The sequence below is a fragment of the Prionailurus viverrinus genome, chromosome E1 (assembly GCF_022837055.1).
Source record: "Prionailurus viverrinus isolate Anna chromosome E1, UM_Priviv_1.0, whole genome shotgun sequence".
Lineage (NCBI taxonomy): Eukaryota > Metazoa > Chordata > Mammalia > Carnivora > Felidae > Prionailurus > Prionailurus viverrinus.
Window position 1 is genome coordinate 2,731,673 of NC_062574.1, and position 27,153 is coordinate 2,758,825.

At 60.8% G+C, this 27,153-nt stretch overlaps 2 protein-coding genes and 1 non-coding gene across 14 annotated transcripts in view; 2 read left to right on the forward strand and 1 right to left on the reverse strand.

The window, feature by feature from the left end:
• The window catches only part of NAA38 (N-alpha-acetyltransferase 38, NatC auxiliary subunit), a 28,288-nt gene extending 27,211 nt beyond the window's left edge, over window positions 1-1,077 (reverse strand). Inside the window, exon 1 of the mRNA XM_047832997.1 lies at window positions 984-1,077. The gene's annotated coding sequence lies outside the window, so the exon portion shown is untranslated. The remainder of the gene's footprint in view (window positions 1-983) is intronic.
• CHD3 (chromodomain helicase DNA binding protein 3) lies at window positions 591-26,397 on the forward strand. 12 transcript variants are annotated; one of them, XM_047832979.1, is made up of 40 exons: window positions 591-885; window positions 5,531-5,643; window positions 6,163-6,333; window positions 6,527-6,651; window positions 8,360-8,643; window positions 8,861-8,991; window positions 9,159-9,309; window positions 9,473-9,669; window positions 9,985-10,218; window positions 10,417-10,620; window positions 11,133-11,344; window positions 12,275-12,406; window positions 12,789-12,888; window positions 13,301-13,492; window positions 13,632-13,832; window positions 14,181-14,318; window positions 14,804-14,925; window positions 15,081-15,254; window positions 15,382-15,523; window positions 15,739-15,870; window positions 16,488-16,605; window positions 16,776-16,900; window positions 17,097-17,328; window positions 17,632-17,798; window positions 18,280-18,457; window positions 18,860-18,925; window positions 19,353-19,438; window positions 19,587-19,720; window positions 20,280-20,424; window positions 20,605-20,767; window positions 20,866-20,978; window positions 21,067-21,202; window positions 21,316-21,417; window positions 21,598-21,729; window positions 21,880-21,988; window positions 22,423-22,555; window positions 22,816-23,057; window positions 24,132-24,295; window positions 24,529-24,655; window positions 25,106-26,397. In XM_047832979.1, the coding sequence occupies exons 1-40, from the start codon at window positions 609-611 to the stop codon at window positions 25,344-25,346; spliced, it is 6,345 nt and encodes a 2,114-aa protein (XP_047688935.1). In that variant the 5' UTR covers window positions 591-608; the 3' UTR covers window positions 25,347-26,397. The 12 variants fall into 12 exon arrangements, with proteins under 12 accessions (XP_047688935.1, XP_047688941.1, XP_047688936.1 ...); XM_047832985.1 differs by having other exon boundaries at window positions 22,816-23,011; XM_047832980.1 differs by having other exon boundaries at window positions 21,601-21,729.
• Window positions 19,854-19,993, forward strand: LOC125152261 (small Cajal body-specific RNA 21). Its single transcript, XR_007147117.1, has one exon. It is a non-coding gene; the product is annotated as a small Cajal body-specific RNA 21 (non-coding RNA).
• Window positions 26,398-27,153: the final 756 nt, after the last annotated feature.

Genomic DNA, 27,153 nt, shown 5'->3' on the forward strand with positions numbered 1-27,153 from the left:
TCTGGGTAAGGGCTTGGAGATGGGGGTGTAACAGGCAGGAGAATGGGGGGGCGAAAAATGAAATATTAAGCCAGCCATTTTGTTTTAAAAGGGGATTTTACCCCCCTCTCCCTTTCTTCATGGAGGGGGTGGCGGTGCTGGGGGGGGGGTTGTTTTAAAAATAATTTCAAGGCGGCCATCTTAGTGCCTCAGCTCTGAGAAATATTTCTGAGCGCCCCCCTCAGAATTTAAATATATTTAAAGCAACGGAGAGGGGGGCCGAGAGAAGTCGAAAACTTTTATATATATATATATATTTTTTTAATCCCCCTTTCTTGTTCTCTTGGGAGGAAGGGGAGGGGGGGGGAAAGTCTCTCAATTTTTTCCAAGACAATTTTTGGGGGTGGTTCGGCCCCCCTCGTGAGCCGGCGGCCCCGAGGGGGGGTCTGGAGGGGGGTGGCCCGGGGGTTTGGGGGGCTGGGGGAGGCGGTGGGGAGGAGGAGGAGGACGCCGCCGCCGAGGAGGAGGAGGAGGAGGAGGAGGAGGAGGAGGAGGAGGTGGTGGTGGTAGCGGTGGGGGAGGCGGGCGGGCGGTGGGTGGGGGGGTGGTGGGGGGGCCAGAGCCACAGGATGGCTTCCCCTCTGAGGGACGAGGAGGAGGAGGAGGAGGAGATGGTGGTGTCGGAGGAGGAAGAAGAGGAGGAAGAAGAGGGCGACGAGGAGGAGGAGGAGGTGGAGGCGGCCGACGAGGACTACGAGGAGGACGACGACGAGGGAGTGCTCGGGCGCGGGCCGGGCCACGACCGGGGCCGCGACCGCCACAGCCCCCCCGGCTGCCACCTCTTCCCGCCGCCGCCGCCGCCGCCGCCGCTGCCCCCGCCGCCGCCGCCGCCGCCCCCGCCGCCAGGTAAGCGGCCGCCCCGACTCCCGCCTCCCCCCCCACCCGCCCCCCAGCCCGAGCGGGAGCCGCGGGCGCGCGAGGCCGGGCGGGGGCGAGGCACCCACCGCGCGGCCGAGCCGAGGCGAATCCGGGGCGCCGTGTCGGGCCCGTGGCCCCGCGGCGGGCCGGGCGGGCCGGGGCGGCGGCGGCGGCGGCGGGCGGCGGCGGGCGGCCGCGGGGCCAGGCCTCTTCCCCTCCCCCGCCGCACCCCTCCCCCCCGCCGCCGCCGCCGCCCGCCGCCGCCCGCCGCCCGCCGCCGCCGCCGCCGTCTCCGCCGCCGCCCCGGCTGGAGAGCGCTGGGCGCGAGCTGCGCGCGCGGACCGGGCCACTCGGTCGCGGCTTTCGGGGGAGGAGGAGGAGGAGATTTTTTTTTTTTTTACCCTCGGCGGGGAGGGGGTAGGCAGGAAACGGCCGCGGCGAAGCCAGGGCCCCCTCCCTGGCCGAGCGAGGGACCGCGGAGACCCTGGCGGCCGGACGGCGGCGTGGAGGAGGGGCGCGTGGGGGAGGGGCGGCCGCGCGGGCGCCCCCCGAGCTCCGGCCGGAGTGGGGTGGCACTGAGGTAACCGGGGCTCTCCGCGTGTTGTGGAGCGGACCGTGGTGCCACCCCCCCCCCCAGGAGTTGGGGAGACGGGGATGGGGGGGGTCGGTGTCCGTCGGACCCCTACCTGCGGGGACCTCAGCGCCCGCCAACTCCGGGGCGTGCGGTGGCACGTGGGGGAGGGGTCGTGTGAATGTTTGTGGGCGGCTGGCGACCAGGGGCAGGTGGTGGCCACACTCCAGGCAGACCACTTCCTGGAGTCAGACCTGAGCCTACCGCCTCTCCCGCCCCCCCCCCCCCCCCCCAGCTCGCCGTAGGGAGAGCACTCCTTTAAGATTGGGGAGCGAGGGGAGAGTGCCTGAGAAACCAGATGCCCCCAACTCCACCCCCTCTATCTCCAGTCTGCTCCGGGCTCTTTTGTGTCAAGTGCGGGGGGGGGGGGGGGGGTGCCCAGCGTGACCCCGGCAGTCTGGGGTGGCCGAGCTGCCCAGCTGTGACTCTCACGTGGCTGCCATTCACTGTCACTCACTCTCTCGCGGAAACCACCCGCACCTTGATCACGCTGGGGGGCGTGAACTGCCCACCCAGCTGTTCTGCAGCTTGACCGTCACTCAGCACCCCTCCCCCGGGATAAGTCCCCCGGCTCGCTCTGGGCATTTCCACCGGTGGTGGAAGGGACAGACTGCCGCGTCGCATGGAGGGGGGGGGGGGAGACAGCAGTGGCCCCCCTCAGACCACCCTCCTAGTGGACTGATTTTTAATCTTCTTGTGGATAGGGGAGCATCCTCAGGGTGTTCACGTTTTCTGCTTGGGGCTGAAAGGGGACATCCACACCCCCAGGCCCCTGGGTGACATGAAGCACAAATGCACCAAACTTCAAGACGTCTCACATCACGCTCTTTGTAAAACTGTCATATGGATCTGCGTGGTTTAGGTAGCAAATGTTCCCCTTGAGCTGAGACAAGCTTTGAGGGAGGGTGGGGTGCCTTCTTGGGGGGGGGGGCGCAGGAGACTGCGTGTCTGATGGAAACAGGACCCTCCCCCACCCCAGGCTTGTCTGAAAAAGGGAAAAGTTTTTAGAAAGTTATCCCAGAGAACCCAGGGATTTGCAAGAGGGGAAAGGAATAAAGAATCATGGGGAGGGGGGCGCCTGGGACACAGCAGACGAGCTAAGAAGAGGGAAAGGAAGGATGTCAGGTTGTGTTAGGGCACTGGCGGCTCTCACCTATTTGTACTGCGAACTTGGAATGTGGCATTCGGGTGTCTTTGATCCCGGATTTGGGTACGGGAGACAGAGGAGCATGAAAGAATCTGAGGTCGAGGTGGGTCTTTGTGTCAGTTCTCCCTCCCCCTTTCCCCCCCTGCTCTCCGAATAGCCGAGGAGAAACGTCAAAAAAAAAATTTTTTTTTTTTTTAAATTTGTATTTGCAGTGAAAACCCACCTCCCCGCTCTCCCAGGGCTGGCTTACCCTCCCCCTCCCAGCCCTCCGAGTCAAAGGAGTGACCCAGATGCACCCCCCAGATGACTTTCTGAGGCAAAACTTTGGGGAAAATATTTTTAGTTCGCTCGTTATTTCTGTCTGCCTGAAGTGTGGGCAAAAGAAGCCTCCTCGAAGGAAATTTGTGCGGGCCGCCCCCCCTCAGCCTTCTCCAGAATATGACTTTGGACGTATCCGAGGTCTATTGTTTTTCATTCTGCTTTGATTCTCACCATTTTGTTTTACATTCTTACCCAAGACCAGTTTGATCCCTTCCCCCCCTCAGCTCCTTACATTGTTAAACGTCTAAAATAATAGCGCTCGTGTTGGTGGGGGAAGGGAGCAGGAAGCCCAAAAACTCATTTCTTCTCCCTCCCCCTTCTGGCAAGTCTCGAGAAATAATATAACATAATATATAGATGTGATTCCGTGGGGGTGGGGGTGGGGAATGATTGTGGGTGGTGCGGAAAATTCTGGTAGTTTCTTTGCAAAAGGTCTGAAAATACAAACCCACCCCCTGCGTGCAGTACGCATGTGCAACAGACCTATTATGGTGGTGCGTTGTGGGGGAGGGAGGGGAATTTGAGAAAAAATAAATATATGTGTGAGAGATTGATGGCGAGATTAGGAGGGGAGCGGGGCGGGCGGGAGGCGCGGCCCGGGGCCTGGCTCCTCCCGCCTCCCCCCTCCCGCCTCCCTGGCGCGCCTGGCCCCGCCCCCGCCGCGCGCCGCCCTCCGCCCCCGCCCGCTCCGGGCTCGGAGCCGGGGTGTGGGAGAGTCTGGGCGCCGGGCCAGCATTGAGTGGCTGCTGAGACCGAGGTTGGGACTTGGATTTGCTTTATTGCCCTCCCTTTCCTTTCCTCGCCGTTGCTCCCCGCCTCTCCCCGCCGCCGCCGTCCTCCCCCCCACCCCCCCCACCCCGAGTCCGGGAGCCTCCTGCCGGGGCGGGGAGTGCGGTGAACTGGCGGCGAGGTCCCGGGGCAGGTGCCCCCATCCCCGGCGGGGCGGGTGGCGGCCCGGGGCCTCTTCCCTGATGCGGAGCCAGTTGGCCTGCCCTCGCCACCGCCCCGGCGGCCTCCCGTTTCCATGTTCACATTAACCCACGAATGGGGGGGGGGGGGGTTTGGGCGAGCTGGCCACGGGGCAGGGCGGCTCGGTGACTTCCTACTCCAGCCCGCAAGCGGACTTCACGGCCCCCCGGGGCCCTTTACGGGCTCCCCCCGCCCCCAGCCCCGTCCTAGAATGCCTCCCTGCACCAGGGGGACACGGGATGTTTTGAGGACAAGTGACATTGAGGAAGGAGGTGCTGGGATCCTGAGGCAGTGGAAGCCCTGTTAATTGTGGCTAATTCCCCCTTGGCCCTTGTGCCACGAAGGATTGTGTGTCCTAGAGCAAGGGGCTGGGCCAGGCCCAGGCCCAGGCCCAGGCCCAGGCCCAGGCTTTCCTCCTGCATGGCTGCCTCGGCCCAGCTGGGACAGGTCTGGCTGGTTAGGCTGGTGCTTGCTGGAGGGGGGGAGGGAGGCCATCAGTGTCTTCCCCAGACTGGCAGGGGTCATGGAGAAGGGGGGGAGCATCAGGGAAGCACCCCCCCCACCCCGCCCCTGCCTGGGGAGAAAGCCAGGGACCTAGCCCTTTGCAGGTACAGGCTGTCCTCTGGATTTGCGCTCACCAGTACGTTCGAGTGCTGGTGCCTTGGAGGACGCACGTGCAGGGTGTGTCTTTGTCTCCTATCTTTGTTTGGGTCTCCCTCACGGCTTCTGTGTGAATGGGACTAAATTTGGAGACTACGGGTGAGACCAGGGGACAAAGGGTGGGGCCCCTGAGTTCTCTAAGAGAGCAGGGGTGTGGAAATAGATCTGAGGGAGGGTTCCAGGCTACTTGGGAAGAGGAGGAATGTTCAGGGAGTTGTGGAGACTTTCGTAGGGTTAGGGTGTGACGAAGGAGCCAGACACTGCGGTCCTGTGGGCAAGACGTGAAAATGACTGGCGAGGACTGCTTTTCCTCCAAGGCTGTGTTGGGGTGACAGGAGGCTTGGCGATCGTCTGCGGAAACATAAATAGAGGCCTCCCTCGTGGCAAAAAGGATGTGAGGGCCCCGGGGTGTTAGTGTGAGAACCCAGGTGTCCACCTTTGGCTCTCCCCTCTCAGCATCTGGCTTAGGGAGCTGCCAGCTTGTGTCTCCCCACTCCAAGTGCTGGGGTCAGGCCAGGCCAGCAGCTGGGCATGGCTTCCCCGGTTCCCGGGCAGGATGCCAGCTGGCTGAGCGAGGGGGAACGCAGGAGGGGCCCTGGCGGCGTCTGAAAGGACCTGCCACAGTCAGAGCCCATGGCCTAGAGCCTGCTCCCTTGTTAGTAGGAGGGGAGAGGAGGGAGTGGTTTGGCTGCTCTTCCCTCCTGACCCCTGACCTCCCATTCAGAACCCAAGCGCCCCAGAGTACTCGAAGCACTCTCTGTGCGCATGCAGCGAAGGGAGGCAAGGTTTGGAGGAGTTCATGGCCGAGTTCCTGGAGAGTTGGGAACAGAAGAGGTGAGGGAGGGTGAGGTCTAGGGGCCGCCGAGACTGGAGGCTCAGGGTTTCTGGTGCTCTCCGCTCCAAAGATAAGGACGACCTTCGGCTGCTGCCTTCGGCCTTGGGCGTGAAGAAGAGAAAACGAGGACCCAAGAAGCAGAAGGAGAACAAGCCAGGGAAGCCCCGAAAACGCAAGAAGCTCGTAAGTGTCGAGGACGCCCGTCTCCACAGCCAGGCTCGGCAGACCTGTTCTCGGAGACCCACGTTACCTCTGGTCCCCATTATGGAGGGTGGGGGGATCCTGAACTCAGGGAGGTCTGACGCCCCTCCCCGCTCTTGCTGGCCTGGAGCTCCTGGATGGCGGGGACGGGGCGGCGGGGGTGGGGGGGCTGACTAGCCTCACTCCCTACAACCCAGTAAGAGCCCAGCTGCCCCCGGGCTTGCCTTAGCAGCAGGGAGTAGCAGTTGAGAGCAGAGGCTGCGGAGGCCAACGGGAGCCTGGTAGTTCTGTGTCTTCTTGGCGGCTTGTTTAGTTGTCCGTGCCTCAGTTTCCTCATCTGCCAAAAAAAAAAAAAAAAAAAGCGGATAAAAATAGACGAGTTACTATCTCCAGGGATCTGTCGGGAAGACGAAAAGAGACACGGTGCACGTTGTGTGCTAAGAACAGTTCCTGGCACGTGGTGGGACTGGAGAAATGTTATTTTTACTTCCCCTCCCTTAGGACAGTGAGGAGGAATTTGGCTCTGAGCGAGATGAGTACCGGGAGAAGTCAGAGAGCGGAGGCAGTGAATATGGAACCGGACCAGGTCGGAAACGGAGACGGAAGCACAGAGAAAAAAAGGAGAAGAAGACAAAGCGGCGGAAAAAAGGGGAGGGCGACGGGGGGCAAAAGGTGAGTGGGACTCGGGAGCGAGGGGGACAGGCCCGGGGAGCGAGGGAGGGCCGCAAGGAGGGGTGCGCAGTGGAGAGGCTGTACGGGGATGGGCTGGAGGGCCGGTGGGTCGGTGGGATGGTGGGGGCGGGGGAGGGGGGCCAGCGTGGGGGCTGGGGAAGCACCTGCCTCCCAGAAGCTTCGTGTCTCCCAGCAGGTAGAACAGAAGTCGTCAGCGACTCTGCTGCTGACCTGGGGCCTGGAGGATGTGGAGCACGTGTTCTCCGAGGAGGATTACCACACGCTCACCAACTACAAAGCCTTCAGCCAGTTCATGAGGTGCGGGAGGGCTGGCGAGTCCTGGTGACCAGACGCGTTCACTTAGGGAGGCCCTGAACCCCTCTAGAGTCAGATAAAGGCTAAGAAACTGCTCCCCAGAGAAATGCACGGCGCAGACACACAAAACTGCGCACAGAACTCCAGAGATGTCCCAGACTCCTACAGACCCAGGGACCGCAGGCAGGACCCCTGCACGGGGTGGGGCAGGTGTCATTCCTGCGCTAGGTGAGAAAACTCTCTAGCGACAGAGCACAGCGAGGGCCGACAGACCCAGTTTTCCCGAGTCACTTCTCTCTAGACTGAGGCTCAGAGAGAATATCAGTGTGGCCCGATTGCCTGGTGATCCAGGCCCCCGGCCCTTCCTCAGGACCCCGTGAGCATGGAGAACGCGTCGCTGGCTGGGGAAGCTGAGCTTCAGTGACTCCCCAAGTAGAACAGGCCAGAGCGGACAGGCCTTCCAGGGAGCAGGCGCTTTAAATAGTGGAGTCCTCTGCGGGTACAGGTCCTGGCTCCGTCTGGGGCCCAGTTTCTTCTTTAATGTTCAGTTTCTGAGCTGTAAAATCAGCACCGGCACACCATGTCCCTCATAGGGGGTCTTGCGGGGAGTTGCTGGGGTAAAGAAAGCCCAGGGCACTCTCAGGGTCTTCCCCACCCCCGCCGGCCCCGGCCCCTCCGGGGCGTGTGCCATACTGGGTAGCTCTCCTCGGTACTGTGTCTCCCCTGCCTCACTGCTTAGGACAGTGCTTTTGTGATCACCGAGGTCACCTGTGTCCTCATGAGACTTTAACACCCCACCACAGAGCTCCACCTGCCACCCTTTGGGCTCCACCTGCTGGCACCCATTCATCAGGGCCCCTGGAGCTTACTAGAGAAATGCAGAGGATCTTGGCAACATGCAGTATTCATTAAAAAATAGTTTTTTCTTAACGTTTATTTGCTTTTGAGAGAGAGTGTGAGCTGGGGAAGGGCCGAGAGAGAGGGAGACCCAGAATCAGGCTCCAGGCTCTGAGCTGTCAGCACAGAGCCCAAGGCAGGGCTCGAACTCACAAGTTGTGAGATCATGACCTGAGCCGAGGTCAGACACTTAACCGACTGAGCCACCCAGGTGCCCCCACATGCAATGCAGTATTATCTTGAGTATGAAAGGCATGATGCATGAGAAAGTGTTTTATGAACTGTCAGATAGTCTAAGTATCTTTACTGACATCTTTTTTTGTTTGTTTCATCCTTTGTTATTTTCCGCGAATTTGTTTTCTTTTTCCCTTTTTTTATATTTGTTTATTTTTTTTTCTTTCAAGCTTCTTATTTATTTACTTTTAAAGTGACCTCATTCCTGGGGCACCTGGGTGGCTCAGTCGGGTGGCTAAGTGTCAGACTTCGGCTCAGGTCATGATCTCACGGTTCGTGGGTTCGAGTCCCGCATCAGGCTCTGTACCGAACACTTGCTCAGAGCCCGGAGCCTGCTTCGGATTCTGTGTCTCCTTCTCTCTCTGCTCCTCCTCCGCTTGTGCTCCGTTTCACTCTGTCTCTCAAAAATAAGTAAATGTAAAAAGAAAAACAAAAAGCTTAAAGTGACCTCATTCCTAACAGGCCGTATTTTTGCCACCCAGGAACTCTAGCTCGTTCGCAGACTTGGTTCCTGAGGGGAAATGGCAGTGTTCCCGGACCATCTGGGAAGGTTCCGAGTCTTCTGCTTCTATGTTTCCAGGCCCCTGATTGCGAAGAAGAATCCTAAGATCCCGATGTCTAAGATGATGACCATCCTTGGGGCCAAGTGGAGAGAGTTCAGTGCCAACAACCCCTTCAAGGGGTCGGCAGCTGCCGTGGCGGCGGCGGCGGCGGCGGCGGCCGCAGCTGTGGCTGAGCAGGTGTCAGCTGCCGTCTCATCGACCGCCCCCGTAGCACCTTCCGGACCCCCCACCCTCCCAGCACCTCCTTCTGCTGATACCCAGCCCCCACCCATCCGAAGAGCCAAAACCAAAGAGGGCAAAGGTGAGGAACTCTTCGCTCAGAACAGCGGTCACCCCGCTGTCCCGACTGCGCAGCCTCGGGTTAGAGCGTACGATTGTCTTGTCTCCTTGGCCCTGACTGTCACCGCAGAGACGCTTTCCAGGAAGAGGCTGCAGGGAGACCAGAGGCCCCCGTGACCTCCGTTATTCCAGGGTGTCGTGACCTCTGCTCTTTCTCCCTCACCCCACTCCTCGTTCAGGTCCAGGCCATAAAAGGCGGAGTAAGAGCCCCCGAGTGCCCGACGGACGCAAGAAGCTTCGGGGAAAGAAGATGGCGCCACTCAAAATCAAACTAGGGCTGCTGGGTGGCAAGCGGAAGAAGGGAGGCTCGGTGAGCGGCCCCTGAAGTCCGCTGAGCACTGGGGAGGAGGGGGTGTGTGTCCAGGGCTGGGGGTCCGGACGCAGGGGTCCACGAGGGAAGCCGGAACAGGAGCCAGAGGCCTGGGGCGGGCAGCGGCGTGAAGCCGGCCTCCCTGACCACCACGGGGCTATGGGCAGTATGTCTTTCAGAGCGACGAGGGCCCCGAACCCGAGGCTGAGGAGTCAGACCTGGACAGCGGCAGCGTCCACAGCGCCTCGGGCCGGCCTGATGGCCCTGTCCGCACCAAGAAGCTAAAGAGAGGCCGGCCGGGGAGGAAGAAGAAGAAGGGTGAGGGGTGCTCGCCGTGTGTGTGGTTTTGACAGCCTGCCTTCCTGCCGTTCGTCCGTGATCTTCATTTTTCCACGCTGTCTCCTTTATTCAACCCTTCTCTCTCCCCGTCCTCCCTCTCTCCTTCTCTCTCCGTGCCCCGTGCCTCCCCTGGTGTGCGCAGCAGTCCTGGGCTGTCCCGCAGTGGCCGGGGAGGACGAGGTTGACGGCTACGAGACGGACCACCAGGATTACTGTGAGGTGTGCCAGCAGGGCGGGGAAATCATTCTGTGCGACACCTGCCCTCGTGCCTACCACCTCGTCTGCCTTGATCCTGAGCTTGACCGGGCTCCTGAGGGCAAATGGAGCTGCCCCCACTGCGTGAGTACGCGGTGCCCTCGGGGACCCCAGCCCCACCCCCCATCTTCTTCCTGCCCGCACCCCCCCCCCCCCCCCCCGATGCTTGGGTTGTTCGGTGCCAGATGTGTGAGGTCCCGGGATCCTGGTTCCTCGCCCCCTCCGCCTCCGCCACCCGAATCCACGGCCTCGGAAACTGAGGTGTCCCGCCCCTTCGTTCGCACCCACCTCCTCTGCGCCTCTAGGGTTCAGGTGGCCCGTCTTGGCCTCTGGCTTCCCGTCTCGCCGCTCACGTCCTTCCTTCCTTCCACCTGTCTCTGTCTGTCCCTGGCCTCCCAGGAGAAGGAGGGGGTCCAGTGGGAGGCCAAGGAGGAGGAGGAGGAGTACGAGGAGGAGGGAGAGGAGGAAGGGGAGAAGGAGGAGGAGGACGACCACATGGAGTACTGTCGCGTGTGCAAGGATGGCGGCGAGCTCCTGTGCTGTGACGCTTGCATTTCTTCCTACCACATCCACTGTCTGAACCCGCCCCTGCCTGACATCCCCAACGGTGAATGGCTGTGTCCCCGATGCACAGTGAGTGCGCCCGCCCCACAGCGTCTACTGGCGGCCTGACTCCTCTCCCCCCTCTGGGACCCAGACATCCGGCGCTCTCCTCTCCCCTCCCCTCCCCCCCCTTGCCCTTTGACTCCCCTGTGGGACCCCTGTTCTCCCGCTCTAACGGTGGGCTGTGTTTGCCTCTGTGTCTCCTCCTCGCGCGTGTCTCCCCCCAAGTGCCCCGTGCTGAAAGGCCGCGTGCAGAAGATCCTGCATTGGCGGTGGGGGGAGCCACCCGTGTCAGTGCCGGCGCCCCAACAGGCGGATGGGAACCCGGATGCCCCACCCCCCCGCCCCCTTCAAGGCCGATCCGAGCGAGAGTTCTTTGTCAAGTGGGTGGGACTGTCCTACTGGCACTGCTCCTGGGCCAAGGAGCTTCAGGTACGAGGCCCCTCCTCTCCCCCTCCTGTCACCCCCTTGGCCGCTGCTGTCACTCGCTCGCCCCTCGGGCGCCGCCGCGGTCCCACACCCCTCGCGCGCCCTCACGCTAGGCCTCTGGCCCTCCTCTTGCCGTTGTCTCCACGTGTGGTTCTCTGGCTCTCCGATCCTGTCCACGTCGGCCTCCCTTAGCTCTCCTCCTTCGAGAAAACCTAGCCTGCCTTAGCTCACTCTCCTTCTGTGTCTGTAAGCACGTGTTACCAGCACCCTCAATCTTGCTGACCTCTTCCCTGCGTCCTTTTGCTCGTTAGGCCCTCGCCAGGCCCTGCCCGTCCTGCCTCGCGCACTGTCCGTTCTCCCGCTTTGGCTTTCCGCGTGTCTCGCCCCCTCTTTCACAGTCCCTTCCCCGGGCCGCTCCCCCCCCACCCCGGGGCCCTTCCCTGACCCCCCACCCCCCCACTTTGTCCTCTTCGGATGCCGGGACCGTCTCTCCCCCGTCCTCTGCGTCCCATCAGTTGGAAATCTTCCACTTGGTGATGTACCGGAACTACCAGCGGAAGAACGACATGGACGAGCCCCCGCCGCTGGACTATGGCTCTGGCGAGGACGACGGGAAGAGTGACAAGCGCAAGGTGAAGGACCCACACTACGCGGAGATGGAGGAAAAGTACTATCGCTTTGGTATCAAGCCGGAGTGGATGACCGTCCACCGCATCATCAACCACAGGTGAGCCTGTGGCCCGTGGGCAGGCCTGCCGGGCTGGGCCGCTCGTGGTGGCGGCCGTGGCCCCGCGTTCGTATTTGTCCGGGAACCAAACGCCTGCTCCCGCTGGATGACTCCCTCTGGGCCTGTGTCCTCAATGGGACAGACCAGGAGGAGAGTCCGGGCGGGCGCGACTCTTCTGTCGTCGCCTCTAATCTGATGACACGCGAGTCTGGGTGTCGTGGCATGAAAGCAAACGTGGAAAACGTGGTTTAGCCAGGCCACTGTTTGTAGTAGCAGTCTTTTCTTGCCGGGACTTGTTACCGCCCGGCGTTATTCTAGGTGTTCACCCATTTCGTTGCTGCCTTCCACGGCAGAATGTGAGCTCCGTGAGAACAGGGTCACTTGTCTGTTTTGTTCACTGCTGGATCGCCCCTGCCCGGAACGGTGCCTCACCCCTCATAGGCGTTCAGTCGATACCGATGAGTCGAACAAACGATATAGAAGCCCAGGGATGTTTTCTGATAGTTGATTTTTAAATTTTTTTTGAAGTCTTTATTTTGAAAGCGAGCACGAATGGGGAGGGGCAGAGAGAGAGAGAGAGAGAGAGAGGGACAGAGAGAATCCCAAGCAGGCTCCGCGCTGTGTCAGCAGAGCCCAGTGTGGGGTCTGAACTCACGAACCACGAGATCATGACCCGAGCCGCGACCAAGCGTCAGGCATTTAACCGACCGAGCCACCCAGACGGCCCTGATAGTTGATCGTTAAGAAGCCATCCGGAAAGAGTTAGGGCGGTCTTCGGCCATCCTGAGTTCCCCTGCAGTGTCCCGCCGTTGAGGATTAGGTAACAGATGCTACGTGTTTGCTGCTGACCGCGTTGGTTAACGATTTCCGTCTATTTGGTCCATGTTCTTTTTCTCCTCCTGCTCCCCCTCTTGGCCTTCTGCCCCACAGTGTGGATAAAAAGGGGAATTACCACTATCTGGTGAAATGGAGAGACCTGCCCTACGACCAGTCCACGTGGGAGGAAGATGAAATGAACATCCCTGAATACGAGGAGCACAAGCAGAGCTACTGGCGACACCGGTGAGGGAGGCAGGTCGTGGGCTAGAGGGAGTCTGAGGCCGGGGCGTGAACGCTAACCCTCAGGCTGAGCGGAGGTACAGTAGGGACGGGCGCCCCACCTGGCGTGAGGGCAGGGGGAGCCCGCGCGGGGTTGTCCGGGGTGGGGCCGGTAAAGAGGCGGCGTGAGGAACAGAGGGAAGATCCCGAGTGATGGGGAAGAGGGTGCTGGGGCCGGGGGAGGGTTGGCTCCGGAGGTGAAATCTAAGGGGGGATGGTGAGGAGCCTGGGGGAAAGGAAACGTGAGGAAGTCAGGTTGAGGGGAAGCGGGATGTAGGTCTGGAGGGGTGCAGAAGAGGGCGAACACTCGAGGAGCGGGCCTCGCTCAGACCCGCTCTGTCCCCAGAGAACTAATCATGGGGGAGGACCCGGCCCAGCCCCGCAAGTACAAGAAGAAGAAGAAGGAGCTGCAGGGCGACGGGCCTCCCAGCTCTCCTACGAATGACGTGAGTCCTCCCACTTGGCCCGTCTCCCGTTTCTAGAACCACGCTGATGGACAGTTTCCCAGGGGCTGTGGACAGGACTGCCCAGTTTCTGCGAGCTCTCTGAGCGGTAGCCCCTCCCTGCGGTGTCCAGCCTTGTCCCGGGAGTGGCTGGGAATTCTGGCAGTTTGCGAGGAAGCCGCTGGAAGCAGCAGCACGCAGGGCTCTCCCGCCGCCAGCCACCTCTGTCGTGCTGCCGGGGCTGGCTTTCAGGAACGAGGGGGAGGTCCTGGAGACTAGAACGTTCACAGGCTCAGGCCTAGTGGAGGGAGTCGTCGTCCACCTCCACGTCGGTGCCAGGGCGAGGGCGGAGGAGACCAAGGACCCGAGGGGCCCCGACCGTCCCCTTGAGTGTCCGGACCCCTTGCCTCCGCAGCCCACGGTGAAATACGAGACTCAGCCACGGTTTATCACGGCCACGGGAGGCACGCTGCACATGTATCAGCTGGAGGGCTTGAACTGGCTGCGCTTCTCGTGGGCTCAGGGCACCGACACCATCCTGGCTGATGAGATGGGGCTGGGCAAGACCATACAGACCATTGTCTTCCTCTACTCGCTCTATAAGGAGGTGCTGGATGCTGGGGCCCCCGAGGGGAAGAGCGGGGAGTGGAGGGCCCTCGAGGGCAGAGGATGGCAGGGAGGAGCGTGGCAGCCAGAGGACTGGGGTCACGTCCGGACTAATGGTCCCCCCTACCCTCGACCCCCAGGGCCACACGAAGGGTCCCTTCTTGGTGAGCGCCCCACTCTCCACCATCATTAACTGGGAGCGGGAGTTCCAGATGTGGGCACCCAAGTTCTACGTGGTGACCTACACGGGGGACAAGGACAGCCGGGCCATCATTCGGGAGAACGAGTTTTCCTTCGAAGACAACGCCATCAAAGGTGGCAAGAAAGCTTTTAAGATGAAGGTAGGCCCCTCGACCTTGTCTTCTCTAAGAGCCTCAGCTCTGTTATTTCTCTGCCCCAACCCCAATTTTAGTTTCTCGGCGCTCTCCCTCCTTTCCTCCACTTACTCTCACGCTTCTGCTCTCCTATCCTGGAGACATAGGGCGTCCATTCTGTCCTCGCTGGCCATGTGCTGGTGGTTCGGGGGCCACGTTCAGTAATCCCTGCGTGGAGTCAAAGTTGGAGGGCAGGCCGTCTGGCTCCTCTTTGGCAATCACGGCCAGGATGGGGTGTCTGGTAAAGAACAGGGGTGGAGGTCTAGGCGCCTGGGTGTCGGGTGGCAGCCGAACGGACAATGGCTGTGTTGGCAGAGGGAGGCCCAGGTGAAGTTCCACGTGCTCCTGACATCGTACGAGCTGATCACCATTGATCAGGCAGCACTCGGTTCCATCCGCTGGGCCTGCCTTGTGGTGGATGAAGCCCATCGGCTCAAGAATAACCAGTCCAAGGTGAGCGAGATACCCAGAGCTCAGAGTTTTGCTCTACTTCTAAAAAGGAAAGTTCTGGGGGCGCCTGGGTGGCGCAGTCGGTTAAGCGTCCGACTTCAGCCAGGTCATGATCTCGAGGTCCGTGAGTTCGAGCCCCGCATCGGGCTCTGGGCTGATGGCTCGGAGCCTGGAGCCTGTTTCCGATTCTGTGTCTCCCTCTCTCTCTGCCCCTCCGCCATTCATGCTCTGTCTCTCTCTGTCCCAAAAATAAATAAAAAACGTTGAAAAAAAAAAATTTAAAAAAAAAATAAATAAATAAAAAGGAAAGTTCTGGACTTTCTGTGGCCCGGAAGGCAAGATGCCTGGGGACCTCCGGTGGGGAGAGAGGGACAGACTGGGGATTCGGGGCCTCTCATCCTAAAGGGAACCGGAAAAGTGGATACCGTGGTCCAACCACTTGCCACTAACGGGCCCGTTCTCCTGCCTTTCCTTGCCCCACTTTCTAGTTTTTCAGGGTCCTCAATGGCTACAAGATAGATCATAAGTTGCTGCTGACAGGGACTCCATTGCAGAATAATCTGGAGGAGCTTTTCCATCTGCTTAACTTCCTCACCCCCGAGAGGTTTAAGTAAGTGACTCAGCAGGGCGGTCTGCAGAGGTGAGAAGCGGAGGGACGGGGAACCTGAGTGGGCAGAGGATTCATCCAAGTGAAGAATGGAGCCTGAGGTCAGGGGCAAAGAACCTGATGGGCTTTTCAGTTCCTTATCTTCTTCTGGCTGCTAGCAATCTGGAAGGCTTCTTGGAGGAGTTTGCTGACATATCCAAAGAAGACCAGATTAAGAAACTGCATGATTTGCTTGGGCCGCACATGCTGCGGAGGCTCAAGGCCGATGTCTTTAAGAACATGCCAGCCAAGACAGAGCTCATCGTTCGGGTGGAGCTGAGTCCCATGCAGAAGTGAGTGGAGAGCCGGGTGACCTGGACCCGGGGCTGGGGTTTGGTGGCAGCTTTCCAGGACGTGGCGACCCAGGGCGCCCTCATCACTGCCTCCTTTATTGTGTGTCTTCCGCGCCCTGGTCTTTAGGAAATACTACAAGTACATCCTGACTCGGAACTTTGAGGCCTTGAATTCACGAGGTGGTGGGAACCAGGTGTCGCTGCTCAACATCATGATGGACCTTAAGAAGTGCTGCAACCATCCCTACCTCTTTCCTGTGGCTGCTATGGTGACGCACGCACTGGGGGCTGATGGCGCGCTAGCTCTCTGAAAACGGGGCGGCGGGGGGAGTGGAGGCGGGGCGGGGGGCGTGGCACGGACTTTCTGGGAGGAGTGGGAATGTGCAAGGCGTGGACGCTGGATTTGGGCTTTGGGCATTCTGGGCACAGTCAGAACACGGGGACGGGTTTCCTGATCTTCCCCTCCCTTCTCCTCCCTTTGCAGGAGTCCCCCAAACTGCCCAGTGGGGCTTATGAGGGTGGGGCACTTATTAAGGCATCTGGGAAGCTTATGCTGCTGCAGAAGATGCTGCGAAAGCTGAAGGAGCAAGGACACCGAGTGCTCATCTTCTCGCAGGTGAGCCGGTCTGTAGCTGTGCTGACCTCGGGCCGGTCCCTTGCCTCGGTCCTGTGGCCACCACGGTATGAGAGGCTAGGAGATCACACCCTGGAGGGCGTCTGGTCTGGCTGCATTCATCTGGGCCTCTGATCCCTGTTCTTAACTAAGGTTGTGGAAAGTCGTCGGCCGGCTTCTTTTAAGCCAAATGGGGAGAGGCGGAGGGTGGGTCATCTGTCTGCTCGGGGTCGTCCCTGGGACCGGAACTGTTTCTTAGCCAGGAGCGGGACAGGAGCGCCCAGAGCTCTTACAAATCCGATGAAAGCGATAGGTCCGCTCTCTGGAAATCTGCACGGACAGACAGTTATGTACAGATTTTCTGGGCATTCGTAGGTTTCCCCGAAACCTTTTGGTGGGTCTCAGAGGAGAATCTCTGCCTCAGGAGACACAATCCTGAGCCCAGCAAGTATGACCAGAACGTGGGGCTTGAAGAACACGAAGAGGGACTGGGCGGGGAGGCAGCACCAGTGGAGCACGGGACGGGGCTGGTGGAAAGTGGAGGGATCGTGGTTGGGGTAAAGACGGGGCCCATCCTGCTGCTCCGTCATTCCAGACTGCGTCCTCTTCTCTTGGCATAGATGACCAAGATGTTGGACCTGCTAGAGGACTTCTTAGACTACGAAGGCTACAAGTACGAACGCATCGACGGCGGCATCACTGGGGCCCTGAGGCAGGAGGCCATCGATCGGTTCAATGGTGAGCGGGAGAGGCCTAGGCCCCACTTTGCGGGCGAGGCCCATGCCTCCTGTGCCTAGGTTCCCGGCATGGCGGGCATTTATTTACCCCGCTTCCGAGCTGGGGGTGCGGTTGTCTGCGGTCAAGGAGTGTCTAGTTAGCAGGTGCCTAACCTCTTTCTCTGCCCCCAGCTCCTGGCGCCCAGCAGTTCTGCTTCCTACTGTCCACCCGGGCCGGGGGCCTGGGCATCAATCTGGCCACTGCCGACACTGTCATCATCTTCGATTCCGACTGGAACCCTCATAACGACATCCAGGTGGGAACTCGCCTCCTGGAGCCTCTGCCCCAGTTAGCAGGGAAATGTGGGCTCTGGGCAGAGAGTGTTGTGTCCTGCGGTCAGAAAGGAAGCTCTCGGGAATAGATGAGCCTCCGTTCCCAGGCACGTGAGCTGCGTCGCAGGCCCTGCCACCCCCCGACCCCAGTTCATCCCCACTGTCTCCTTGCCCCTGCAGGCCTTCAGCCGTGCTCACCGGATCGGCCAGGCCAACAAAGTGATGATTTACCGGTTTGTGACTCGAGCGTCCGTGGAGGAGCGCATCACACAGGTGGCCAAGAGGAAGATGATGCTCACCCACCTTGTGGTGCGGCCTGGGCTGGGCTCCAAGGCGGGCTCCATGTCCAAGCAGGAGCTGGACGACATCCTCAAGTTCGGCACCGAGGAGCTGTTCAAGGATGAGAACGAGGGTGAGAACCTTTTCCTGTGGTCTCTGGAAAGCAGCCCCTTGCCCTCACGGGAGCACTTGTCTTCTGAAACCCTTCCAGAAACGCTCCCCTGTGCAGCCTGGGGAGGAAGGTTTGGCCTCTCTTCTTACACGGAGGGTTGAAGACAACCACAAATGTCTAGACTCCCGGGGAAAGGGTCTTCTCCCCTTTGAGCTCCTGGGAAAAGGAAGCAGATTGGAGGGCTTTTCCCTGACCCTTTGCTAAAGTTCTGCCCGAGGTTCTGGTTGGAACTCAGGGTCCCCTCTCGTTCCCGGTCTCCACCAGGGGAGAACAAGGAGGAGGACAGCAGCGTGATTCACTACGACAATGAGGCCATCGCGCGGCTGTTGGACCGGAACCAGGATGCGACCGAGGACACCGACGTGCAGAACATGAACGAGTATCTGAGCTCCTTCAAGGTGGCGCAGTACGTGGTGCGGGAGGAGGACAAGGTGAGAGGCTTGGGGTCACAACGCTGTGTAGCCCGGGCCACCTCTGAAGGGTAGAGTCCCTCATTGCCCCTCGAAGTAGGAGGCTCCCCTTCCGCTCTTGTCTTTTATGTGCTCTCTTCCCGTTGCACCCAGCAAAGGGCAGTAGCGGACCTCAGACAGGTTGTTTCCCTAACGGGCGAGAGCAGACTTTGCGGAAGACTTAGGCGAAGAAAGTACCGATAAACACAGAAGGCGGTGCTGCGGTGGCTGTGGGTGAGAGCGAGAGGGACGCAGAGGGCGCTGGAGGAGAGGTTTAGGAGACAGGCAGGTGGGAGCAGAGGAGAAGCACGTCGCCGGTAAGAAGGAAGGAAGGTGTGCGATGCCCGGGACATTCACGCAGAGTCCAGGAAACCGGGCGGCAGGGGAGCAGGGGCTTTGTCACGGGGCAAGCACCGGGCGGGCGAAGAGGGAGGCTGCCAGCATTCGTTCTGCTGCCCTTCAGATTGAGGAGATCGAACGAGAGATCATCAAGCAGGAGGAGAACGTGGACCCCGACTACTGGGAGAAGCTGCTGAGGCACCACTACGAGCAACAGCAGGAAGACCTGGCCCGGAATCTCGGCAAGGGCAAGCGGGTTCGCAAGCAGGTCAACTACAACGACGCCGCTCAGGAGGACCAAGGTGAGGACCGCCCCCGACGGAGGAGCTGGAGAGGGCCGAGGAGGAGTCTGGAGGCCGGGGTGCGTTTAGAGGGCCGTGGAGGGGCAAGAGTCTGGGAAGGGCCCGCGGGACCTGCCAGGAGGCCAGGCGGCTTCGTGGGCGGCCTCAGCCAGCTGGTGGCTGCAGAGGCCCCGTGTGGGCACCCGGGGTCCTCGCCTAGTGCAGGACCTGCGGGAGTCGGAGGTGAGCAGGGACGAGGCGAGCGGCGAGCGGACACCACGCTGTTCGGGACGTGGCCCCCGAGTCAGACTGTGGCAGTCACCTGGCGTCACCAGGGGGCCCGGCGCCAGAGAAGGGGAGGCCTCCAGGCAGAAAGGGCTTATCCCGGGAGCCGTCGCCAACCACTGTGCTGCCTCCCCACAGACAACCAGTCCGAATACTCCGTGGGATCGGAGGAGGAAGATGAAGACTTTGATGAGCGTCCAGAAGGTGGCATCTGTTTTCCTGATTTTCCACCTTAACCCTTCCTGTTTCCTTCCCGGAGCCCTTAAGTCCCCTGCTTTTGTGCAAACAAGTGCTTTTCTGGAGACGCGCTAAAAGGACGAGATAGCCACGATCTCTCCACTGTTAAAATTTGGAGTATGTGATCACACGGGCTTAGGTGGCTAGATGAAAAATCGAGAAAGCTTTACATTCCCACGGGTAACCTGGCTCGCCTCGAGTGTCTGTTGCCAGGGTGTTAACGTGCCTGGCTTCTTCCAGGCCTGCTGGGTTGGTAGGGCTGAAAGTGCCACGTGACCCAGGCCTTGCCTGGGTTCTGCGTCTTGTGGGCCTGGGGTGCTGAGAAGGACTGAGGGGTGGAGGAGGTGGGGGCCCCACTAACCAGGTCACCCTCCCCCTCCACACACACACCCAGGGCGTCGACAGTCCAAGAGGCAGCTCCGGAACGAAAAGGACAAGCCGCTGCCTCCCCTGCTGGCCCGAGTTGGGGGCAACATCGAGGTGAGAGCCGGGCCCAGGCCCCCGCGTGTTCCTTAAGGAGAGGATGAAGCCGGGAGTGGGGGACCGAGGCCGAGTCGCTGAGGGGAAGGACCAAGAAGCGAGATGCCGGGACGCTCACGGCCCGCCGCCCGCTCGCCCCGACCCTCAGGTGCTGGGATTCAACACCCGGCAGCGGAAGGCCTTCCTCAACGCCGTGATGCGCTGGGGGATGCCACCACAGGACGCCTTCACCACGCAGTGGCTGGTGCGGGACCTCAGGGGCAAGACCGAGAAGGAGTTCAAGTGAGTGCGGGCACCCAGGGTGGAGCTGCACGCGAGGGTACGAGCCGTGCATGCCCGCTCCTTCCTCTTGGCCGCCACGTGATGTGACCTTACTCAACTGATTCATCACGCTCCCCTGCCACGCGGCGTTTTCTGGCTTGGTTTCCTGGGGCGTGGACTCAGCCTGCCCACCTCCCCTCAGCCGAGCCTAGAGCAGAGAGGCCTGGCTTCCTCCCCCACAGGGCAGGTGGTTAAGACAGGAACCTGGCCCCGGGCTGGCCTCGCCTCACATTTACTTGGTAGGGGAGCTGGTGGACAGGACGAAGAGCTGACTGATGGGGCCTAGGAAGGACGCACCAAGGCCACGGAGACTGTGGAGACACAAGGGGAGGGGCGGAGGCGGGAGGTGGGGTTTGGAGGGCTGGTTGCGGTGCGATTGAGCGGCCCTGGGAGGACCCCTGGGGGCACCCTGGAGGCACCGTGGGAGTTTAGGGTTCAGGGGATGAGGGTGACATCCTCGCTGGCTGCTCGGGTCCCTCCTGAAGCTCTCCTAACCTGCGTCCCTCCCCACGCTCCCCAGGGCCTATGTGTCTCTGTTCATGCGCCATCTGTGTGAGCCCGGGGCAGACGGTTCTGAAACCTTTGCTGACGGGGTCCCTCGGGAGGGCCTGAGTCGCCAGCAAGTGTTGACCCGAATTGGAGTCATGTCTCTCGTCAAGAAGAAGGTACTCGTCTCCTTGGCCAGGGTCAAGCTGGCCACCTAGGCCCCACGCCCCCCTCTGCCTGGCGACCCCGAGTTCTGGATTCAGGCTGGCGGGAGAGGAGACCCGGACGGGGCTGAGCTTCCTGTGTGTCCAGCGCCCGCAGCTGACCCCTGTCCCCCATGGTCCCGGTGCCCCTCTCAGGTGCAGGAGTTTGAGCACATCAACGGGCGCTGGTCGATGCCCGAGCTGATGCCCGACCCCAGTGCTGACTCTAAGCGCTCCTCCAGGGCCTCCTCTCCTACCAAAACGTCTCCCACCACCCCGGAGGCTTCTGCCACAAACAGCCCTTGCATTTCCAAACCTGGTAACGGGGGTCGGGACGCAGGAGGGGTGGACAGGGAGCCAGCGCCCCGCGGACAGAGGAGTGGGAGACAGCGTGGGGTCTCTGCCTCCCCCCTGCAGCTACTCCGGCTCCAAGTGAGAAGGGAGATGGCGTCAGGACACCTCTTGAAAAGGATGAAGCGGAAAACCAGGAGGAGAAGCCCGAGAGGAAGATCGAGAAGATGGAAACAGAGGTGTGTGGCTGCCTGGCTCCCCCAGAGAAGGAGACAGTCAAGGTGTCCGGAATCTCTGCTTCATCCTGACCCCATGGTCGTCTTCTAGGCCGACGCCCCTAGCCCAGCCCCGTCGCTTGGGGAGCGGCTGGAGCCAAGGAAGATTCCTCTAGAGGAAGAGGTGTCTGGAATAGCAGGAGAAATGGAGCCTGAACCTGGGTACCGGGGGGACAGAGAGAAGTCAGGTGGGTTCATGGGCTTAGGGCTGATGAGGGGCTTCGAATGTGGGAGTTCCCTCTTCTGGGGTCAGGGGATGAGGGTGACATCCTCCCTTCGTGTCCCCTTCCCCCTCCCACAGCCACAGAGTCAACGCCAGGAGAGAGGGGGGAGGAGAAGCCATTGGATGGACAGGAACACAGGGAGAGGCCGGAGGGGGAGACAGGGGATTTGGGCAAGAGAGGTAATGGGCGGAAGCACTGGACACCTGCGTCCCTGGGGAATCGGGCGGTGGAGTCTGGGGGCCAAATGCCTGGGTCCTGGGGGCGGGGGTACCGTTCCAGGGCCTGTCTGGTGCAGGGCGGGGTCTTCCGGGCTGGGAGGAGCCCCTGCCGAGGTGTGAGCTCTGCCCCGTCTGCCCCAGCAGAGGATGTGAAGGGGGACCGGGAGCTTCGACCGGGGCCTCCTCGGGACGAGCCACGGTCCAACGGGCGGCGCGAGGAGAAGGCGGAGAAGCCTCGGTTCATGTTCAACATCGCAGACGGCGGCTTCACAGGTGGGGGGCTGTCCCTGCCGCCTGCTCCTCACTGGGATGCGCTCATCCTCATGGGCACTGTCCCCTCCCGCTGTCCACACCCCTCCCCTCCGCCCGGCTGCCGTTCCCCGAGGCCTGACGCCCCGTCTCTGTCTTCTGCCCGCTTCTCAGAGCTTCACACGCTGTGGCAGAATGAGGAACGGGCAGCTATTTCCTCGGGGAGACTCAACGAGATCTGGCACCGAAGACACGACTACTGGCTGCTGGCTGGGATTGTCCTGTATCCTTTGATACGAACGCAAGAAAAAAAACAGTTCTCCCAGCCCGGAGAGGGGAGTTACAGAGAAAGAAGAGTCCGCACCCAGGGAAGGGGGGCCGTGCCACACTTTGGGGGAGATCAGGTCAAAGGGAAGGAGTGTTTTTTGGTCTTTAAAAAATTTTCTTAATGTTTGCTTAAATTTTTGAGAGGGAGAGAGACAGCACGAGTGGGGGAGGGGCAGAGAGAGAGAGGGAGATACAGAATCGGAAGCAGGCTCCAGGCTCTGAGCTGTCAGCACAGAGCCCAACACGGGGCTCGAACTCCCAGACCGCGAGATCATGACCTGAGCCAAAGTCAGACGCTTAACCGACTGAGCCACCCAGGCATCTCGAAAGAAGCGTTCGTAGCGCAGCCCATCCCTGTTAAATTCCTTGACGGCCCCTCCCTCGTCGCAGCCATGGCTACGCTCGGTGGCAGGACATCCAGAATGATGCTCAGTTTGCCATTATCAATGAGCCGTTTAAAACCGAAGCCAATAAGGGAAACTTCCTGGAGATGAAAAATAAGTTCCTGGCCCGGAGGTTCAAGGTGGGGATCAGAGAGAGAAGGAACAGCGTTGAGGAGGGGGTTGGGTCAGAGGTGGGCCCAGGTCTGTGGGGAAGGTTGACGCCGTGAGGGTGGCAGCGATGCCGGGGGCCCAGAGCGGAGCGTGACCTCGTGGCCGTGCTGGGTTGTCACGGTCCATCCCGGTGTGAGGCTGGGGTGCTCTGGGCCGGCAGCGAGGGCAGCGTGGGGCCGCAGCGCTGCCCCCACACCGTCCCACGCTCACCCTCCCGCCGGGCCCCCAGCTCCTGGAGCAGGCGCTGGTGATCGAGGAGCAGCTTCGGCGGGCGGCCTACCTGAACCTATCGCAGGAGCCGGCGCACCCCGCCATGGCCCTCCACGCCCGCTTCGCCGAGGCCGAGTGCCTGGCCGAGAGCCACCAGCACCTCTCCAAGGAGTCGCTGGCGGGGAACAAGCCGGCCAACGCCGTCCTGCACAAGGGTAAGGGCCGCGGCGGCCCCGCGCGGGGGAGGGCCCACAACGCTGCGTAAGTCTTCACCCCGCACCCCTCAAAATCTTCCCACCCCTCTGACCCCTTTCCCTTCTGAACCCCCCCCCCCCCTCTGACCTCTAACCCCACCCTGACCCACCCGGCCACCCCGTGGTTCTAGCCTCTAGGGTTTGTGCGAGCCAGCCCTCGTCCGCGCCCACTAGCGGTCACGCCAGTGCCCAGTGGAGGGACCCTCCCCCCTTCCCCAAACTCCGTGAGACTGTGCCGCGTCCCCTCCACAGGGCGGAACTTCTTCGTTGACCCACACGCCTGCCATACCGCTAATAGCACCCTCTCCGGGGCCTTGGCCTGTGTGTAGCCCCCAAAAATCCTTCCCGCCCCCCGGTCCCAGAAATCACGTTCCTCACGTCTCGCTCGCCCCACAAGAGAGAAACTGCCACCGTCCCACCCTCTGACCCTGCCCCACGAAGCTCCCCGTTGACCTTCACCCCTTTCTCCCCAACCCTCTCACCCTACTGATAATAGATTAAGTTCCAGAGCCCTCTAACCATCTAATCCTGTCTGACGTAGTGACTGACTCCTGGCCCCCTTGATTCCTGTTCTAATTCCTTGAATCTGTAACGCTGATCCTCTAACCTCCCTCCCCCTTACATATTAAAACCCTGATTCCTCGAATCTTCGACACCACTTACCACCTCCCACACCTCCTGACTATTTCCTCCCCGTCCTCCCCGCCCCCAAAACCTCACTCTTGCAGTATGGGATGTTCTGACAACTCCCCGCCCCGTGTCTTCCAATGTCTGCCCCCCCCGCCCCCCCATCCCCCTTTTCTCCGTATCCCGTTTCCTTTCCTCTCTCTCCATCTGTGTTCTGGTCTCTCTGATTCTTCACCTGATGCCTTTTCTCCCCCCCCCCCCCCCCCCCCCCCGAGTCACTCTTTCTGTCTACTCTGTCATTTTCTTGACCTCTGGTTCTTTGGTATTTCTGACCTCCTCCTCTCTCTGTCTTTCTGACTGTGTCTGTCCATCTGACTCCTCGTCTTTTCCTGGCTCCACCTCTCCCTTTCCCTGTCTTTCTCTTGCCCCTCTTTCTCCGTGGCCCGGGCCCCAGTTCTGAACCAGCTGGAGGAGTTGCTGAGCGACATGAAGGCGGACGTGACCCGCCTGCCCGCCACGCTGTCCCGAATACCCCCCATCGCAGCCCGCCTTCAGATGTCCGAGCGCAGCATCCTCAGCCGGCTGGCCAGCAAGGGCACGGAGCCTCACCCCACACCGGTAACCCTCGTTGTCCCAACTCCGCTTTTCCCCGCGGGCACTCTCCTGCCCACGTTCCCATCGACTCTAGACCGTGCGGAAAACCTCCTTGCTCCAACACGCTCCCCACCCTCGAGGCTCCCTGCGTCTGTGCCACGCGCTCAGTAGTTCTGGAGTTGACCCGTGTTCACCCTACGGCGTCTTTTCTCTCTCAGGCTTTGGCGCCTCTAACGTGGGCTTGCTCTCTCTTGCAGGCCTTCCCCCCGGGTCCGTACGCTACACCTCCGGGGTACGGGGCGGCCTTCAGCGCCGCACCCGTAGGGGCCCTGGCCGCCGCAGGCGCCAATTACAGCCAGATGCCTGCAGGGTCCTTCATCACAGGTCAGCCGGGGACTCCTCCCCGCTCTTCCCAGTTCTCCTCTCCGAGCTTCAGCCCCGCTCAGCCGCCCGTTTACTGCTCCGGCCCATCCCGCTTGCGGGCACGTGTCCACTGTTCCACGGAGTGGAGTCGTGCTGGGCTCTGGCCTTCCCACCCTTTAATTTCCCTTCCAATCCCGTTGCCAAAAACCTAAGGCTTTCAGTGGTTCTGTGGCTTGGTCCTGCTTACCCGAGCCTCCCCCGTCTGGGTTACTTCTGGGGAAGAGAAGGTGAAGTCAGGAGGGTGGGTAATGGAGTTGGAACATGGGAGGGGTTCGCCCTCGTCTTCCCACCCCTGCTACCCTGGAAGATCAGAAGGGGCACGAGGTAACCTAGCAGTGAAGTGCTCTGGGCGGGAAGCCATGTCTGGGAGCGGAGTCAGGATTGACCCTTCCTCACCCCCTTCCCACACAGCCGCCACCAACGGCCCTCCGGTGCTGGTGAAGAAGGAGAAGGAAATGGTGGGGGCACTGGTGTCAGACGGGCTGGATCGGAAGGAGCCCCGAGCCGGGGAGGTGATCTGTATAGACGACTGACCGGACCCCAGGCCTGCCCATCACCCAGGCCTCGTGCCCGGGGCCGCCCCCCAGCTCAGGCTCTGGGACCTGCGGCCAATTCTCCACCTTCCCCACCCCTGGGGCCACCTCTGGGCTAGGAGCCCCCCCACCCCTCTCTACGACTCCTCTCTTCAAGAAGGGCCCCTTGCCTCTCCCTCCTCCCGTGCACCTTTCCCACCACGCTTTGAAGGCCATGCTGGTGCGAAGAGGTCTGGGTGGGAGGCGGTTAGCAGGGTCTTCTGAGTCCCTTTCTCCCCCCCCCCCCCCCGCCCACCCAACACACGGCTTCTGGATATGTGGTTGTGGGGAGGCAAGAGGTGGAGCCTCCCCAGTCTTTACTCCTGCAGTACAAGCTCCATCCCCTGCGGAGGTGGGGGTTAGCCTTGCCTGGCCTTTAGGAACTTTGTGGGGGGCGGGGGGGGGACAGCTCTGAAGAGAGGAGGGGGACTTGAGAGAGGGAGGAAGGGAAGAGGAGGGGTGGCTGCATGTTTCCTTCCCTACCTCCCCCCCCCCCCCCACCATGCGGAGGGCGAACAGTTAAAGGGAGGGAGCCCACTCCCGGTCAGCCTCGGAATAAAGCCTCAGAATCACTGGCTGTTACCTCCTGCGCACCGGCATCTTGTGTTGGGAATCTGCCCCTCTCCCTAGGGACCAAGGACCACCCCCCCCCCCCCACAGAGAGAGTAATGGTTGGGCGATACTCCCTCAAGCCAAAGAGGAGCTCCCCAATCTGTTCTAGGGATCCGGGTAACCTAGAAAGGGTGGGAGAAAATACTACAGGCCAGACATGGGGGAGCCCCCGGCTCTTGGGTTCAGGTTCTCGGAGGACTTCTGCCCTCCCTCCTGAAGGCCTGAACACGGACTACATTTGAGTGGGTCAGGTAGGGGGCCTCGTCAGGGGGACGACCTTGCCTTTGGGACCAGAACGAAACAGCGGGGGGCAGGCTGGGGAGACATGGGCATACCCTCCCCCCCAGGAGGGGCCGGGGAGGGGGGCAGTTTGCATGGCGAACCCCTACTTCCTCTTCGCTGCCCCTCACTTTCTTGCTGCCCCCTTCCCAGTCTCTTCACTCCCCACTCCTGGGCTGTCCCCATCCCCTCTTCTGTATCAGGTGTATTGGTTGTACATATAAATTATACTTTCCTTTCTGTGTGCTCTGTTATTTTTGAGTGGGGGACTTCTTTGGTGGCGGGGAGGAATAAGGAAAGAAAGGGTACTGCTTTCTGCCATTTCGTGTTACCCATCTTCCTTTTCCTTTCTTTTTTTTTAATCTCCTGACTTCCTGTTACTTATTTTTTCCTTGGATCACCAACTAAAACTCCGAGGCTCTTTCTCCCACCCCAACCCTGGTGTGATGAACTCAGTGTAGAGATGGAGGGTGAGGGAGCAGCAGGCTACCACGCAGCCCTCAGGCTGAGATCAGAGACCAGGTAGGGCTTCCTGGGCAGGGGCGAAGTGGGGGGAGGGGACTGGACACGATTCTGAACTGCCTCCTGTCCGTCCTTTTCATCACGCTTTCCACCTTCAAGCTGCTGAGTTCCTGCAGGAGTCAGTAGAGGTCAGTCCAGCCCCGCAGGCTCAGTTCCAAGTGGGGGGCAGAGCACCGTTTTTTTTAAAAGGAGTTGGAGGGGTCATACTTGCCAAAGAGCTGAACTGCTAGATCTTTCCTTGACACGTACTGTTCATGACCAGCGCCGCTCAGAGGTTGAGACCAGACACTTAGGTTTTGAGGCTAATGTGTTAAAAAATAAAAGATCTGCCCAACAAGCATTTATTGAGCACATACTATACATTAAACACTGCTTTCGCCCTGGGGGATACAAGTCACAAGTCAGCCATTGCTCTCCTGGAGCTCACACCCACGAAAGGCACACACTATCTGAAAACAAAATAAGTTGTGCAAC

Excerpts from the sequence above, each read along its gene's own strand:
- CHD3 (XM_047832979.1), top strand. The coding sequence starts at position 609 with ATGGCTTCCCCTCTGAGGGACGAGGAGGAGGAGGAGGAGGAGATGGTG. Across the intron at positions 886-5,530 it reads GCCGCCGCCCCCGCCGCCAG|ATAAGGACGACCTTCGGCTG; the intron begins GTAAGCGGCCGC and ends TCCGCTCCAAAG. Across the intron at positions 23,058-24,131 it reads GGGAGGGCCCACAACGCTGC|TTCTGAACCAGCTGGAGGAG; the intron begins GTAAGTCTTCAC and ends CCCGGGCCCCAG.